At 35.6% G+C, this 19,629-nt stretch overlaps 1 protein-coding gene across 1 annotated transcript; it reads left to right on the forward strand.

Moving 5' to 3' along the window:
* Positions 1-522: 522 nt before the first annotated feature.
* On the forward strand, positions 523-19,425 carry LOC132555142 (visual system homeobox 2-like). The gene is made up of 5 exons (XM_060219490.1): positions 523-949; positions 4,569-4,662; positions 8,708-8,831; positions 12,397-12,577; positions 19,124-19,425. The coding sequence occupies exons 1-5, from the start codon at positions 523-525 to the stop codon at positions 19,423-19,425; spliced, it is 1,128 nt and encodes a 375-aa protein (XP_060075473.1).
* Positions 19,426-19,629: the final 204 nt, after the last annotated feature.

A 19,629-nucleotide genomic window follows, 5' to 3' on the forward strand; every position in this document is an offset into this window, starting at 1 on the left:
AAGCCCTCTCAAGCCACGGCTATAGGCGTCAGGGGACTTGGTATTACAAGGACAACGAGCGCGGTGAGAGAGGAGTAACTCAGCTAATCACCTATCGTGGCTGAGTTGACTGTCGATTGGTCGAGAGGTTCTGAGTGGCAGCATCAGCAGCCATAGATGTAGCTGCTGAGGGCGTGGCTCCAAAAAGTAAATATACAATCGCTAATAAATTGATATAATCAGAAAAGACTGCTTAAATGATTCAAAAACAAGCTAACGACTCGATAAAGGGATACTGTTGGTGATCTATACTCATGCTGTCCTAACACAGTACTTTTTATAGGTGATCAACGTATCTGAATTAGCTTCTTTTTAATTCACCTTAAACACGCTCATTGTCGAACATTTTCAGGTTTTTCTTTTTCAATTTCACGTATTCATCACAATGTTTACACGGATGTAACAGTAGACGTTTTCAGAGAATTTAGATCAAAAGTGAGAATATTTTGAGAAGGTAAGCTGAAAAACACGGACGCAATCACGATGATGAATTTCGCCGCTCATCACCCTCCGTACGCGTTCGGAGTAACAGCGGCTGGAACAATCGGACTAGCATCGTCACCCTTCCCTGCCACACCCATCGCACACGGGGGGTCACTACCTGACAGAAGCCAGAGAACACCGTTTGCCATACAAGAACTTTTAGGACTAGGAAACAACAATCACGAATCTGATAGACCAAGACATTCACAGAGTGATCCTATCCTGTCATCATCTTACCTGTCTTCGTCATTGTCCAGTTCGTTAGGACCAGTCCGGTCAGCAATCAAGGACATCCCAGTGTCTCTCCCCTACTCCACGTGGAGGTCTACCTTCATCAACGCTTTAAGCAGCTCAGCGCAATCTGTGTTCAACTTGGGATCATCACCAAATAATCTGTTGTCCAAAAGTAGCGACCATGTCAAAACAAGTGAGTATTGATGGATTGAACTATTTCTAATACATGGCATCCAAAGAGCACATTATAGACATTTTTCTAAAGTTCAGTACTTTATCGTAATATGTTTCAATTTTTTTTATATCAATTTTTGTACGTTATAAAATTATAAACTCTGAACTTTTATTGCAGGAGGTATGGTTGTATTTATTCCACCATAAAAAATAATTTAACGTGAACAGTTAGGCATGTTAATATATATAAATATAAAACTTAATACATATGAAAATGGATCATAACGTGTATATGTATAAGATAAAATGTTTACGTTCTATTCTATGTACCGAAGTCGGCCGTCGTATTTGCGCCAATGTGAAGCTATCAAGACAATTTACATTAAGGCGCTGTTCGCTCGATTTTAAACATTGTAAATATGTGTCATATTTTAAAGAATGCTAATTATAATGGCTTGCTTTACCTACTTGACATTTTCACTCAAGAAATCCTCAAGATTTATAAAACAAACTAGATTTATGCAGGTTTTATCAAGAATCGTTTTCCGTACGAATGTGTCTGTTTTCCGTAAATTTGAGATAACAAAACTCAGCGTTCTTTCATCTTTAAGAGATAAAATATTTCTATATTTATCAGAGTTTTTCACATTGTTGTCCGTTGATATTTGACCCATTTTGGCGGTGAAATGAATGGAATAGAAATTTTACACTTAATGAAGGGACACTTCGGTAATACAGGACAATTCAAGGGCAAGCATATTATTGTTTCAGAAGGAGCGATTTGCAACATATTTCTTTGAATTGAAGAATAAAGTAACACAATTACACCTGATATGAAACAATATCATAATCTATAAAAGGTTTGTCTTTATTTTAATACAAATAAAAATAATTGTCGAAACAAAAGCTTAATTTCTTTTTATTACTTTTAATTACTATCACACATCGCGCTAATTCTGAAAATAGCTTGTGTGAGTTCAAGCTTTCAAATATTTATTTCATAATATTTTGTATCAATGTTAATGTAGATATGCGAAAACAAAACAGGGTGTTTTTCCGAATATTCTGTGAATACCGCAAATAATATATAACTTTGTGTTAATTTACTCTTTTGCGTACAAAGCGAATATATGAAGAAATAGGCATTGCTTTGCAATATTTAAAATTGTTTACATGGTCGCTTTTGCCATATAGATAGAACACTCTAGTTTTCACTTAGTACTTTGATTTTCTACTAATTTCCAGAAAGAGATAAAGCGATAACTTACACTGATTAATGCTTGGTTTACATCAATAAATAGAAAAGTTTATATAGTAGTAGTAGAAAATACGAAGGAGAAATATGAATGTACACATGCCAAAAAGTAATCCTATTTACTGTAAACACGTCAGATCTATATCCTACTGACCAGCGGCTACTGGAACACTGACACGTGCAGTCAGGCCAGCTGGATTAGACGGCAGGCGATGATAACATGCTTGTATTAACACGTCGTATTTCACAACAAATATTAGTTAGAGCAGTAGTTTATGGAGTAGGACAGGAAAATAAAAGGAAGAAGATTATGAAGTATTTTACCACGTAACTATTTTTAAGTAACCACGTGACCTGATATGAATTCAGTTGCACTCTACACCTAGATAGCAAAGGAAATAATGAGATTTGTACAGAAGTGCATCATTCCTTATAACTGTAACCGTGCTTCTTTATACCGATCTTAATAAACACGTTCTGTACTCAAATATACTATCACATCAGGCACATGCTGGTACATGCGTTTTAGTAAATGTTAGATATCTCCATATATAATTGCACAAATGTATATCTTATTTACATTTCGCCAATTACACTACATTTAAATTTTACTCATTTTTTGTTTGCTGTAAATCCTACCGGAGACTAGTTGTATGTCTGGTCTTATGTGGAGACTTTACCATCCTCTGAAGGCGGTAATTTACTGTAAATCTCACCGCTATACCCACGTTCAGATCACCAATTAAGGAATGTTTCAAATTGCTGGAAGCATTATTTTTTTTTTACTAAAATAATTTGCGTTTGAAAATTAAAGTTGCGTGAAATGCATTTACTTACGCCTTGCCTAGCGTCATCGTGAGTGTGTTTAATTGGAGGGTCTATCTGCAGATGGCTAATATTCTAATGGCTTAAACCTTACTGCCATTTTATGACAACACAAAAGAAGGGGCAATTACTTTCTCTGTCATACTATCTATTTGATATTTAAAGGCAGTTTGATACATTAAAGGTTTGCTAATATAATTTAAAATTAAAATATTTATATAACTAACAAACCAGCTTACAGTGAATGTGATAAATACATGGAAGCATTTGTAATGAATTGGTTCTCTAAATGCCGCAGGGTAAACTATTCTATCGACGAGGCGTTCGTTCTTATGAGGACCAATAGATCCTTATACACATAAATTCCAGTCTTACCGTTTTACCTGTACATTAAGGGATTTCTATAAACTCTTAGCTGACTCATTTCATGCACGTGCGGTAATCCAGCGGGAAACAAGTGTTTCGTCTGCGGCAGTTTATATGCCTCAGTGGCGTACTCGATCAAAAATAAAATGAAAACATTTATTATTTATTAATATGAGGAAATGCGATTTCCTTTCAAATCGGAACATTGCTTGTGGGTTTCGTGCATTTAAGCAAGATTAAACGATATTATTATTGTACCCAAAGCGACGAGCTAATCTATACAAGAGGTTAATAGACAAGGATTTTAATTAGCTAATTACAATCGCATTATAGCAATGATATTTGTTTGAACTTTGTAACCTCTTACTGATATTTCGTGTACAGAAATATTTCGTTGTCAACTGTTTTTCCTCGCCATAACTATTGTACTGGGTATAGAATGTGCATATTGATTTAGCAGCTGATGTGGACACTGACAGGTATTTTATCTAGATAAATGCTATGAAAAATTAGAGTACATTTTGGGAATTTCTCATACGTGTATTTCAGAATATTGATTAGGAAAATATAGACAAGTGTTCCAAAGTCGACATTCTTTGAATGGATAATTGCTGGAAAATTATTTGAAACATAATAGAAATCAATTTGAAATAGGGTGAACACCGTCGTCACTATTCTCGTTTTATTGACATAATTATTTCACGATTAATATTTTGTCACGTGTTACATTTAAATGCTTCCGTACCAGTAGTTTCGAAATATAATTGAACAAAAAGGTTCTATTTGTTGATAGCTAGTAAGCTAGACTAGAATTCAAACAAAAGTCATTAAATCAAATGTAAATCCTATTTAAATAGAAAACAGGCTGGAAAAAGTTGTAAACAGGCACAATCATTGTGTCGTTTTACGTATATTGTAGACAACTTGACAAAAACTACATATATTTCTACATAAACATTGGTGAAATAAGGAAACCTAACAGAACACTCGAGTAGAAACAGTGTGAAATATACATGTTGTATTAAAGAATACTTACTTTATTGTCTCTGTGCCTCCTGTTAATAGTCAGGGTCATTAAGAACGTGTCAGGTTTGGATGGTGGAGGCGAAAAACTGCTGACCTGTGGCCAGTACTTGGAATAGGATTACATAATCACGTGTTTTAGTGACATATGATTTTATATTTATTACAGATCTCGAGTCAAATTTTAGTGAAAAGGGTAGTTTGGAGAATATCGACAGTGCCGGTCTGAGCAGCAAGAAAAAGAAAAAGAAGAGACGTCACAGGTGATAGATTGATTTGTTTAACAGAGAATTAAACCCTTCAACATCTTTATACTCCATTTATCTTTATAACATCTATCCTTCTATGCTCTATTAAACCTACCAATTTGTATCTATATCCTTTTCATATGTCTTTGCTGTCTCCTGTTAGAATGTCTACCAGCCCCTAAGATTTTGTAGGGAATTGCTCAGTTAAATTCTTCACAATTTAAGCTCCCTATAATCTTAAAGTCAGGTTAGAATAAGACAAAATCGAAGAGATCAAAAAGCTAAAATTTATTTATAATTTAGATAATCTTTAGACAAAGTCCAGACTACCCCCTGCACGCATATGCAATTTTATATCCGTTGAAACCTTCACGGATAGACATGGCATATTTCGTCACCTATGCATCAAAAATAAGCAGAGAATCTATAACTCCCATTGTAGACAAAGGATATTTCAAATCAGCATAAGTGTTTGATGTATACAATATTTTCCATTGTTTGTATATCACTATATATATATATATACACACAATATATTCCTCATGAGTGACATTAGCGGTTTGTGAGTCATTATGAATATTCATTGAGCCACTTGATATATAAAGTAGGCTTTCATCGTACTTACGCCTCATTCACTGCCTTTTTCTGTACAGGAACAACCATAACTTCTCAGTATCTATTTTACGTACAAATATCGCATACATGAACGCAACGTATTTAATAAACAAAAATCTTAAAAAGACAACACTTTCATGCTTGTACTAAAATCCAGACCGGCTTAATGTATAACATTTAGTTTAAAGTAGACAAAAAAAAAAATAAATAAAAAAAAAATAATACAAAAAAAAAAAAAAAAAACCAGAAAGAAATTGAAAGAGTCGCGAAAGTTTTAACAAAGGAGAACAAATATAGAATATATGGACGAGTATTCATATTTAATTCAGTTAATTAAACATTAACATTAAATATTTCTAAATTAACCTGAAAGATGATATCCGTCTTTTATGAATAAAGAAAATTATAATGTGGGTTACTTGACCCCTAGATTTCGCCCGAGGTAACTGGTGTCCCACCCACCATGGTCCAGTGTACTTGGATCGAAGCTGATTGTAGCTGATATTTGTAAAGAGGAGTCGTAACACACAGCTGGTGTGTTGGCTGCCCATAATATAGAACCACACATGATACAATAGGATACATAGAATAGGATAAATCCCGTCTTCTCATACTTCCTGATCAGCAGATGTATTGTCCACTATTATCGCTCTCCATAATTTCATGCAATTCCACAGAATGGATATTGGCCTAATAGACATTTGTCTAGTGTCTGTGGGCAATTAATAAATTGGAGGAGAACAGGCCGTTAGGGGATTAAGGAGGCAATGCCTTTACGTACAATACCGGACTATGAAAGCCAACATTTTTCTGACATTTTACTGGATAGTGGTAATGTGGAAATTGGTGTATTTATCAATTTAGATACACGAAAGACTAATTTGAGCTAATTTGTTATCCTTCATAATCAATATGTGTAGCATGGATAAAACTGTCTCAATAGACAGTTCTGCCTCCAGAACTAGTCAATACTCGTTTTTATTTCTACTGAATATTTCAAATTTATTGGTGCAAAATGTCACTCCATGACGACGGAGATACATCATGGCCTATAATCTACCCTAACCTCTGTGAAGATGAAGTTATCATTTTTACACTTTTTGATGCATTTGACAAGAAATTAATATAAAATTGTAATCAGTCAGTCAGGTTAATTCTGCTCCTTATGGAATACTTGTTACAACATTTGTAAAACAATCGTGCTTGTAATGAATCTGAATTATTCTCGGGTTTACCAAATATTTAAATTCTGATTTTCCTTTGACAGAAAGTATTACTTTCAAGTGTTTACGTGCAAAGTAATCTATCAGTTGTCAACTTATAGAAACACATTCGTGACTTTAAGAGCATAGTAATTTTACACAGTAGTAGAATTAGATCAATACAGCATACTTTATTGGGTGTTACGTTATTTTATCAAGACAACAGACGTATGGAAACCCATTTTGTTGTCGTGTGCGGAAGGGTTCTAAATGCAAAATTAACACATAATAATCAAATCAAATATTTGCTTAATGAACAGCAATGTTAGCATGGAGTTCGCATTAAATTAGCTGTCATATTTCACAGTAAAAAAGATATTAACCATAAATATTTAGTATATAAAAAAAGGTAGACATTAAAACTCCTTGCGTATAACATCGTTATATCTTAATTAAAGAGATAGAAAGGTTAAAGGTTGTTAAAAGACATACAAGTACATAACACTTTTCATTACAAATTTGGAGTTAAATATAGTAGAGACAAACAATGAATTAAACTGCATCATACAATTGTTTCGTCTTTCTAGGACTCATCAGTGCTCAGGACCTAAGATATAAAACCTAGGGGGAAAATCAAAATTGATCAAAAAACAATCAAACAGATAGATGTAGAGGAGGCAGTTGTCCATATTTCAATAAATTTCGTAACTTTTTTTTTGTATTTGATATTTTCAAAATTTTAAATCCATGTGTATTGGTGGGGAAGAAAAAAAATTGTAAGTATAAAAATATTGTAACGTTACATCCATTGCCGATCTAAGTTTGTATAGAAATAATATAAGTCTGTAAGGAGTTATTGTAATTAAATTTGAAGGGAAGCAAAGTTTGAAAGCCTTTAGGAAGTATAAATATCGTCTATTAGAGAAAAAATGCGTAGTAATTTGTTTTATTAGAAAGAGAAATATTTAAATAAGATAGTAGCTGAAGTGGTTTTGTTTTTGGTGAAATGTATCAGTGACACATCACACGAAGTATATAGGAATAAAACATTATGACAAATTGATTATTAGGAATTACATCAATGATTTATATAAGGTATATTATTTTACACGAAACACCGAGGAGAATACCGACCGAAATATCTACAAACACAAAACAGACACTATTGAAAAGATGTACAATGAAAATAATGTTTTAGTGATTAAAAACTGACACAAAGTAATAAGATTTTAACTATGATGTTTAAAGACGTAACAGCAAGGAATTATAATAATCAAGCATGTGATAGCGTCAGATAATGAAAAGGAAAAATAACACTTTAGTATAGCTGCTGGATTATCTTAAATAGCAAGGAGAATTAACTGAATGGATGTAGTACATCATTAATTAGCTATTTACGTTAGGTGGCAAAGGTGTTTCTTATGTGTATGAAATAAACACAGATCACAGCTATATAGTAACAGCTATCAATTACGTTAGTGAAAGTGATATAATAAAATTAAAAAGAAGCATTGTATTTGAGTATGTGAGAAGTTGATAAGTAGACAGAAAAGTGTAGTAATTATGTTCTGGAACCATAACTATTGAATATATAGGGAAATCAGCTAATTAATTGTAAGAAAAATGTAAACTTAATTAAGTGTGTTATGGATTACAGTAATTAAGAATATAATTAGTCGTAGAAATTGAGCACGTTTTAGTATATATATATGTCAGGTATTTTAAAATATACATCTACTAGTAGCAATAGTTATCAAAAAACCCCGAAAAAACTGGTAATATATAAACAAGATAAAAAATCCATTTTCATTATTACTGTTAATTTTAGTACACTGTATCACCGTTTTAATTCGAAGCAATGACAATAAAATAGAGTCGTAATGTGAGACTGGACACAGATGAATCATAGAAAAAATATCTTACACTCTCAAACAATTGGTAATCGGATACAATAAATGTATATTCTTTGATAAATATGTAGTGATAAAAACTGAATACATTTCTGTGAGGGAGATACTTGGGTGTAGGTACAGAGAGGTTTAGAAGGCCGTAGTGAGATATATTCGTCTAACAATGAGTGTTAATTTTGAATGACTGAAGATATTTGTTGCCAGTCTGTGTTTATTATAAAAAAAAATAACTTGTACTAAATGACAACAATTCTATAGCTTGACTCATCTCAGTAGGTGACATCACATTTTTATTTGCCTTTATTGCAAGTCATGCAATCACTTTTATTACAGGACTATATTTACTAGTTATCAACTAGAAGAACTGGAAAAGGCATTTAAAGAAGCTCACTACCCAGATGTCTACGCTAGAGAAGTGTTAGCTCTGAAAACTAACCTACCTGAAGACAGAATACAGGTAAAAGTATTGTTTTTACTATAGACAGACTAGAGATAACCAGCGGTTAGTGAAAATGTTCAAACATGAAGTAAACCAAATTGAGAACATTCCGTGTATCACTTTCCCCACTACTGTAGATTTGTGGAGACAGTCCTGATTGATAAATTACTAGTATTTATTTTGCCTTGAACACTCAGTTATTTTCTGTGGCAACAATTTGAATTTTTTCACTAACCCCTGGTTTAACTAACCGTTGAATAATACGGGCCTGGTAGATAAATAACCGAAAAGCGATTTAAAATACGAACTTGTGACTTGTACAACTGTGTGAGGACGTGAACTTTGTAACGTATCAAATCTTGTTTAATTTACAATCAGATTTGTCTTAATTAACGTTCATTTATTTACTTTATAAAATAGAACTTTGTCGTGTTGTTAACACAAGTTAAACTCCATGCACCGAGGTCCATATCTATATCCGTTCATACAATTAGCATCCGGGGACTTCATCGCACTGTTCCATCTAAAGTCCCATGCCCATATTTGGGAGAAGATTTCGCGCACTGTAACATAACTGATGCCTTGAGTAAGTGTGTGTTTTAGTGAAGAGAGTAGCGGATCTATGATACTGTAATTGGAGGTAGCGTTATCGAAACAATAATGGATTTATCTCTGTGTAACTTTCCGCGTGAACACGTCCATCCCATAATAATAACTGTAATCAGCAGTAGACAGAACTGGTCTGTAACTGATACATAAGGAAACTCTGGTCATACCCCTATGTCATCCAAGTAAACAACTAATAACCAGGGGGTTTTGTGAGCAGACGATAGTAGGTATACTCCGTCACTAGATAGTGGTTTCCACCATAAGCGATAGGCCCTAAAACATCACTTCACAAAGCAAAAACCAAATGGAGTAGACTGCTAATCATTTAATGTATTTTGCTTCATAAAGACACGTAATAAGCAATTACTAGCGTCTGGGGTAAGTTGAATCAAAGTGAGTGCCCCTCCACACATAGACGGCCTCTGTCACAGTTAGCGGTTGCCGTTTCGATTCAAGCTTCTGACAGACTGAGCACAGGAAAGCTAAAATGCATGTCGATAACGATAGGAGTTGTACGTAAAAAGTACATATAAATATATACGGTAGGCCCAAGTTCACAATTAACGTCTATTAACACCGTAGAATTGACTCCCAGGAGGGTCACGAGGCGATGGTGAGGAAAGGTAATAATACGAGGCTCTGGCTGGCTAAAATGGTGGCCTGTCTACAATCGCCATGATTAATTTCTGATCAAACAGAACAGAGCACTATCTTGTTCGGACACTTATTTTTCGTTGAATGAAACTGATGCCCCAGGAGACGTATTTGTCACAATGTGTTTTGCTATGAGGATATCGGGAACGAGAAGAATGAAATGCTGTCGACTAATTTCCATTTATCTAATAGATTAGCTGTATTCTTATACGCATCCTCTACAATTATGTGATTTCAATTAATAGATTTGTTATACTAATGCAATTTCTCCTGTCGTGACCAGTTTCAATTAAAAGCTAATTGAAGATCGCACCATGAGACGCGTTAGGTTTATTGCATTCTCCGCGTTCCACGCCGGATGGGCACACTGAATGAATTAAGGCGTCTTCAATAACTCCGTGCGCGTTTTTATTCGAATACAAACTGTCCTTATTGTTCTTCTTTATGAAAAAATCTGATGCTTGGTGGTAGTGATTTGGAAATGGTAGATTAAAACTTCCCCCAGGGTCTCGGGTCAACCATTGAACAGAGAGTAAATCACGCACTAAAGACCTCGCGTCACGGTCCGTGATCACTCAATGGACCATAAACTAGCGCTGTCATAATTCTTGATTTAGGCCTTGTAATCGAACACTTCATCACGTTTTATAGACGTGCGATCAGCAATCATTATAAATTGATGCATCTTATTGAATTTTGATCCCAGGCTGTATCACGTAATAGTGTAATACCAGCCTTGGAAATATAAATGTTTCTCCTCTAACAACACGTAACGTCTAACATGATAAAGAGATTCACATTCCAATCACTGCACTCCAACCCAAATTGGATCTCCAAGGCAAAAATGAAATTGCGTACTGTAATCGAAATTGAAAATTCCCTTATTTAAGACACTGTTTTCATTTGTGACAAAAATCGCTTTATCCACTTAATAGTATTCATGGAATCATTGGTATTGTAAATGTATTTTACCGCTATTAATTATCAATGTGTTTAATTAAACACCCTCTCTGATTTAGTTTGTTTAATTCTACAATTTTGTCGTAATTTATTGTAGCGAATAGGAAGACAATATGAATGATTTAGACTGTTGATACAGATAACAAATTACTGACTAACATGCTTTTTCTTTTCAACATCAGGTAGCAATACAATAATACCTATTGACGCAAACAAACCGAAGTTCATCGATCAATCATTTATTTCCTTTACTACACAATGAGGAATCAAATAACGCGATGTCCCAGTGTTTGTGTTAATCAGATAAAGATGTTTTATAATTCAACATTCCTGACAGGAAATTTCTTGGTTTCCGTTTCGTGTCCGAAACCCCTGTCACCGGTACCGATGCGTCCCTAATGATGGTGGGGTGGGCTAATGATATCTTTTGGCAATTAAATCGTGTGTCTAATTACAAGTTAATAAGATTTATACCAACCCATTACTTCCTCTTAGCCCATCAAAGAAATAGCCGTAATTGGTTTAGTGGCATTGGGATAATACCGCCCGCCGCTACCATCGGCTAATGACGCGCGTGTGATACTACTCGGGGCTGCCGTTGGCACGTGCTGCGCAGTCGATCAATGTGACGTCGATACATAGCGGAAACTTCACAATGGTCCACCAGTGATTTTACACACATCTTCATTACTTTTTCGAAACGTTTGCATCAATTAATAAATTACAGTTTGCCGTGGTTTGCAAATTATCTGGAATTTCGACTTTGTATGGTAAAGGGTCGTTAAAATCCGGTGAAAAACATCCCACCACGTGGCGACGTTGTTATAGCATGACGGTGAAACACTAGACTTGTGCGAGAACAGGCGTGAGCCTTGAAGTTAAAATATTCTCATTGGTTTATAATATAAATTTTACTCCCTTTTTATTTTTTTCAAAATATCATAAGTTTAGCATTGTTTTATTTTACATAAATGAAATTCATTATCAATGCGAAATAGATACTTCACGGACTAGCTGTTAAAACGCGTGACTTTCATTTAAAACTATCCCAATATATTACCTGTTGTTAGTCTGAGAATTGTTTATCACAACGAGCACGTCACAAAACCGTGGGAATCGTATTTCTCTATTTTTAGTTTATGACATCCTAATCTGAAGAACGATTAGTAACTCTATATAAATATCAACGAAGACTTCTCAACGGTTTAATCTATATTGTTCTGTTTTACAAACAGTCCGGTCTTCTTTTTAACGCGCATCACCGGCCCAACTCGTTTATCAGATTAAACACAAAATACGCAGATAATTTCTAGCATTACAGAAATATGTAATAAATAATTTCATTATTATTTCTTTACAGGTATGGTTTCAGAACAGGCGCGCAAAATGGCGTAAAACCGAGAAAACTTGGGGCAGAAGTAGTATAATGGCGGAGTATGGTTTATATGGAGCCATGGTCAGACACTCACTTCCGCTTCCGGAGACCATACTAAAGAGTGCAAAAGACGGAGTTCTCGATTCCTGCGCCCCCTGGCTTCTCAGTGAGTATCAGACGTATTTTCGTAATAAATATATACATAGACCATTGTATACAAATACATTCCTGTTTTAAGAACAACTGGAAATAATGATTGGAGTCATGTTTATTTTTGGCATATATGACACCGACCTGCACAAAATGTGTAGTAAGAATGATGTTGACATAGGTGTATTGAAAGGTCTTGTCTTCACGCAGGTAGTGTTTTCTTACCTGTTAAACCACACAGACAATGTAGTGTTTTCTTACCTGTTAAATCACACAGACAATGTAGTGTTGGTTACATCCAGTTTCCTTGCTAACAAAGTGCTATAATCCTGTAAATATCGCGGTATTATAGTCTTTATATAGCCGTGTCTTCTATAATCATACCTGTCTTCTCAGAGTCCATTATGTCCAATGATGTATGTCTGTCGTGAATATATTTTCCTGGTGGAATCTCTACTATCTATGTTTAGAATGTATTGTCTGGACAGTCTGTATTATTACAGTATTGGGTTAGTGCATCTATCAATTTACATTTTGACCATTTTTGCAACCACTATGAGCTTTCCTCAGTCGCCTCCTCGGTTTCAAACTTTACGACCTTAGCATCAGTGACGAGTCCTAAAAGGACTAAATAGATGTATGATGTAGCATCAGTGACGAGTCCTAAAAGGACTGAACAGATGTAGGATGTAGCATCAGTGACGAGTCCTAAAAGGACTAAACAGATGTATAATGTAGCATCAGTGACGAGTCCTAAAAGGACTAAACAGATGTAGGATGTAGCATCAGTGACGAGTCCTAAAAGGACTGAACAGATGTATGATGTAGCATCAGTGACGAGTCCTAAAAGGACTAAACAGATGTAGGATGTAGCATCAGTGACGAGTCCTAAAAGGACTGAACAGATGTAGGATGTAGCATCAGTGACGAGTCCTAAAAGGACTGAACAGATGTATGATGTAGCATCAGTGACGAGTCCTAAAAGGACTAAACAGATGTAGGATGTAGCATCAGTGACGAGTCCTAAAAGGACTAAACAGATGTATGATGTAGCATCAGTGACGAGTCCTAAAAGGACTAAACAGATGTATGATGTAGCATCAGTGACGAGTCCTAAAAGGACTAAACAGATGTAGGATGTAGCATCAGTGTAAAAGGGAACAGATGTAGGATGTAGCATCAGTGACGAGTCCTAAAAGGACTAAACAGATGTAGGATGTAGCATCAGTGACGAGTCCTAAAAGGACTGAACAGATGTAGGATGTAGCATCAGTGACGAGTCCTAAAAGGACTAAACAGATGTATGATGTAGCATCAGTGACGAGTCCTAAAAGGACTAAACAGATGTATGATGTAGCAACAGTGACGAGTCCTAAAAGGACTAAACAGATGTATGATGTAGCATCAGTGACGAGTCCTAAAAGGACTAAACAGATGTATGATGTAGCATCAGTGACGAGTCCTAAAAGGACTAAACAGATGTAGGATGTAGCATCAGTGACGAGTCCTAAAAGGACTAAACAGATGTAGGATGTAGCATCAGTGACGAGTCCTAAAAGGACTAAACAGATGTAGGATGCAGTTTAATTCATTATTTGGCTTTACTATATCTAGTTCTAATTTGTATCAAAAGGTGCAAATCATCTGTGTCTATAGTCTGCTGTGATCTAGGGAGGTGTCTATATACAGTATGTATTGTCTTTACTGAGACGCATAGTCCAGTGTGTCTATATACAGTATGTATTTTCTTGACTGAGACGCATAGTCCAGTGTGTCTATATACAGTATGTATTTTCTTGACTGAGACGCATAGTCCAGTGTGTCTATATACAGTATGTATTTTCTTGACTGAGACGCATAGTCCAGTGTGTCTATATACAGTATGTATTTTCTTGACTGAGACGTATAGTCCAGTGTGTCAATATACAGTATGCATTGTCTTGACTGAGACGTATAGTTCAGTGTTTCTATATACCAGTATGTATTGTCTTGACTGAGACGTATAGTCCAGTGTGTCTATATACCAGTATATGTAGTCTTGACTGAGACGTATGAGACGTATAGTCCAGTGTATCTATATAAAGTATGTATACCAGTATGTATTGTCTTGACTGAGACGTATAGTCCAGTGTGTCTATATACCAGTATATGTAGTCTTGACTGAGACGTATGAGACGTATAGTTCAGTGTATCTATATAAAGTATGTATTGTCTTGACTGAGACGTATAGTCCAGTGTGTCTATATACAGTATGTATTTTCTTGACTGAGACGTATAGTCCAGTGTGTCAATATACAGTATGTATTGTCTTTACTGAGACGCATAGTCCAGTGTGTCTATATACAGTATGTATTTTCTTGACTGAGACGCATAGTCCAGTGTGTCTATATACAGTATGTATTTTCTTGACTGAGACGCATAGTCCAGTGTGTCTATATACAGTATGTATTTTCTTGACTGAGACGTATAGTCCAGTGTGTCAATATACAGTATGCATTGTCTTGACTGAGACGTATAGTTCAGTGTTTCTATATACCAGTATATATAGTCTTGACTGAGACGTATGAGACGTATAGTCCAGTGTATCTATATAAAGTATGTATTGTCTTGACTGAGACGTATAGTCCAGTGTGTCTATATACAGTATGTATTTTCTTGACTGAGACGTATAGTCCAGTGTGTCTATATACCAGTATATATTGTCTTGACTGAGACGTATAGTCCAGTGTGTCTATATACAGTATGTATAGTCTTGACTGAGACGTATAGTCCAGTGTGTCTATATACAGTATGTATTGTCTTGACTGAGACGTATAGTCCAGTGTGTCTATATACAATACGTGTTGTCTTGACTGAGCCTTATAGACCAGTGTGTCTATATACAGTATGTATTGTCTTGACTGAGACGCATAGTCCAGTGTGTCTATATACAGTATGTATTGTCTTGACTGAGACGTATAGTCCAGTGTGTCTATATACAATATGTATTGTCTTGACTGAGACGTATAGTTCAGTGTTTCTATATACCAGTATATATAGTCTTGACTGAGACGTATGAGACGTATAGTCCAGTGTATCTATATAAAGTATGTATTGTCTTGACTGAGACGTATAGTCCAGTGTGTCTATATACAGTATGTATTGTCTTGACTGAGACGTATAGTCCAGTGTGTCTATATACAGTATGTATTTTCTTGACTGAGACGTATAGTCCAGTGTGTCTATATACCAGTATGTATAGTCTTGACTGAGACGCATAGTCCAGTGTGTCTATATACAGTATGCATTTTCTTGACTGAGACGTATAGTCCAGTGTTTCTATATACCAGTATATATTGTCTTGACTGAGACGTATAGTCCAGTGTGTCTATATACAGTATGTATTGTCTTGACTGAGACGTATAGTCCAGTGTGTCTATATACAGTATGTATTGTCTTGACTGAGACGTATAGTCCAGTGTTTCTATATACCAGTATATATAGTCTTGACTGAGACGTATAGTCCAGTGTGTCTATATACAGTATGTATTGTCTTTATTGAGACGTATAGTCCAGTGTGTCTATATACAGTATGCATTGTCTTGACTGAGACGCATAGTCAAGTGTATCTACATACAGTATGTATTGTCTTGACTGAGACGTATAGTCCAGTGTGTCTATATACCAGTATATATAGTCTTGACTGAGACGTATAGTCCAGTGTGTCTATATATCAGTATGTATTGTCTTGACTGAGATCTATATAGTCCAGTGTGTCTATATAGTCCAGTATGTATTGTCTTGACTGAGACGTATAGTCCAGTGTGTCTATATACAGTATGTGTTGTCTTGACTATATAGTCCAGTGTGTCTATATACAGTATGTATTGTCTTGACTGAGACGTATAGTTCAGTGTATCTATATACCAGTATGTATAGTCTTGACTGAGACGTACGTATAGTTCAGTGTGTATATATACTGAGAGTATGTATAGTCTGTGTCTATATACAGTATGTAGTTGATATGAGAGTATAGTCCAGTGTGTCTATATACAGTATGTATTGTCTTTACTGAGACGTATAGTCCAGTGTGTCAATATACAGTATGTATTGTCTTGACTGAGACGTATAGTCCAGTGTGTCTATATACAGTATGTATTGTCTTGACTGAGACGTATAGTCCAGTGTGTCTATATACAGTATGTATTGTCTTGACTGAGACGTATAGTCCAGTGTGTCTATATACAGTATGTATTGTCTTTACTGAGACGTATAGTCCAGTGTGTCTATATACAGTATGTATAGTCTTGACTGTATAGAGTGTGTCTATATACCAGTGTGTCTATATACAGACGTATAGTCCAGTGTATGTATTGTCTTGACTGAGACGTATAGTCGAGTGTGTCTATATACAGTATGTATTGTCTTGACTGAGACGTATAGTCCAGTGTGTCTATATACAGTATGTATTTTCTTGACTGAGACGTATAGTCCAGTGTGTCTATATACAGTATGTATTGTCTTGTCTATATACAGTATGTATTGTCTTGACTGAGACGTATAGTCCAGTGTGTCTATATACAGTATGTATTTTCTTGACTGAGACGTATAGTCCAGTGTGTCTATATACAGTATGTATTGTCTTGACTGAGACGTATAGTCCAGTGTGTCTATATACAGACGTATAGTCCAGTGTGTCTATATAGCAGTTTTTATTGTCTTGAGAGAGACGTATAGTCCAGTGTGTCTATATACCAGTATATATTGTCTTGACGTATAGTCCAGTGTGTCTATATACAGTATGTATTGTCTTGACTGAGACGTATAGTCCAGTGTGTCTATATACAGTATGTATTGTCTTGACTGAGACGTATAGTCCAGTGTGTCTATATACAGTATGTATTGTCTTGACTGAGACGTATAGTCCAGTGTGTCTATATACAGTATGTATTGTCTTGACTGAGACGTATAGTCCAGTGTGTCTATATACAGTATGTATTGTCTTGACTGAGACGTATAGTCCAGTGTGTCTATATACAGTATGTATTGTCTTGACTAAGACGTATAGTTCAGTGTATCTATATACCAGTATGTATAGTCTTGACTGAGACGTATAGTCCAGTGTGTCTATATACCAGTATATATAGTCTTGACTATATACAGTATGTATTGTCTTTATGAGACGTATAGTCCAGTGTGTCTATATACAGTATGTATTTTCTTGACTGAGACGTATAGTCCAGTGTGTCTATATACAGTATGTATTGTCTTGACTGAGACGTATAGTCCAGTGTGTCTATATACAGTATGTATTGTCTTGACTGAGACGTATAGTTCAGTGTATCTATATACCAGTATGTAGAGTCTTGACTGAGACGTATAGTCCAGTGTGTCTATATACAGTATGTATTTTCTTGACTGAGACGTATAGTCCAGTGTGTCTATATACAGTATGTATTGTCTTATACGTATAGTCCAGTGTGTCAATATACAGTATGTATTGTCTTTACTGAGACGTATAGTCCAGTGTGTCTATATACAGTATGTATTGTCTTGACTGAGACGTATAGTTCAGTGTTTCTATATACCAGTCTGTATAGTCTTGACTGAGACGTATAGTCCAGTGTGTCTATATACAGTATGTATTGTCTTTACTGAGACGAATAGTCCAGTGTGTCTATATACAGTATGTATTGTCTTGACTGAGACGTATAGTTCAGTTTTTCTATATACCAGTCTGTATAGTCTTGACTGAGACGTATAGTCCAGTGTGTCTATATACCAGTATATATAGTCTTGACTGAGACGTATGAGACGTATAGTCCAGTGTGTCTATATAAAGTATGTATTGCCTTGACTGAGACGTATGAGACGTATAGTCCAGTGTATCTATATAAAGTATGTACTTAGACCAGTGTGTCTATATCTTGACTGAGACGTATAGTCCAGTGTGTCTATATACAGTATTTGTTGTCTTGACTGAGACGTATATCCAGTGTGTCTATATACAGTATGTATTGTCTTGACTAAGACGTATAGTCCAGTGTGTCTATCAGTATATACAGTATAGTCCAGTATGTATTGTCTTGACTGAGACGTATAGTCCAGTGTGTCTATATACAGTATGTATTGTCTTGACTGAGACGTATAGTCCAGTGTGTCTATATACAGTATGCATTGTCTTCACTGAGACGTATAGTGCAGTGTGTCTATATACAGTGTTTCTATATACCAGTCTGTATAGTCTTGACGTATGAGACGTATAGTCCAGTGTGTCTATATAAAGTATGTATTGCCTTGACTGAGGCGTATGAGACGTATAGTCCAGTGTATCTATATAAAGTTTGTATAGTCTTGACTGAGACGTATAGTCCAGTTTGTCTATATACAGTATGTACTTTCTTGACTGAGACATATAGTCCAGTGTGTCTATATACAGTATATATTGTCTTTACTGAGACATATAGTCCTGTGTGTCTATATACAGTATGTATTGTCTTGACTGAGACGCATAGTCCAGTGTGTCTATATATAGTATGTATTTTCTTGACTGAGACGTATAGTCCAGTTTGTCTATATCCAGCAGGTATGCATAAGAAGTCCATTGAGGCCGCTGCCAAACTTCAAGAAGAAGACGAAGACCCAGTGGAGAAGGACACCATGGACGTCCGAGACCGAGACAGAGAAGAGATTCGGTCGGAAAGCATCGCTTCGCTACGCGCCAAAGCTCAGGAACACAGTGCCAAGTTTATTCATGAAAATCAGGAAAGGCCGGACAGTTGTAGCAACTCACCTTCGCCAAGTGACAATTATAAAAGCAGGTTCGAGGAACCGAGAATTGATAACGAGAACTCGCATTCACAGGAGGAGATTGATGTGGTGTGAAGGATCTATGAGGGAATGTAAGAAAAGGTGTGTGACGTCACGACAGACGCGAGAAATGTATAATTATTGTTCGAAGTCAAAATGTGATGGCGAGATGATGAAAATTTATGACGTCCATGTTGAAACAAGACAGGCTGTATAATATGGATGTATGTCGGTCAGAATGTTTCTATCTTTCAAGTTATTTGTTACCCGAAATACATA

Source organism: Ylistrum balloti, unplaced genomic scaffold (genome assembly GCF_031769215.1).
Source record: "Ylistrum balloti isolate Yb309-2 unplaced genomic scaffold, AGI_CSIRO_Ybal_v1 Utg370454, whole genome shotgun sequence".
Taxonomy (NCBI): domain Eukaryota; kingdom Metazoa; phylum Mollusca; class Bivalvia; order Pectinida; family Pectinidae; genus Ylistrum; species Ylistrum balloti.

What these genes read in the sequence shown, in the direction of transcription:
- LOC132555142 (XM_060219490.1), top strand. Translation starts at nt 523, where the DNA reads ATGATGAATTTCGCCGCTCATCACCCTCCGTACGCGTTCGGAGTAACA. An exon ending in TAGCGACCATGTCAAAACAA is followed by an intron (nt 950 to 4,568) that starts GTGAGTATTGAT and finishes TATTTATTACAG; the next exon opens with ATCTCGAGTCAAATTTTAGT. An exon ending in TACCTGAAGACAGAATACAG is followed by an intron (nt 8,832 to 12,396) that starts GTAAAAGTATTG and finishes ATTTCTTTACAG; the next exon opens with GTATGGTTTCAGAACAGGCG.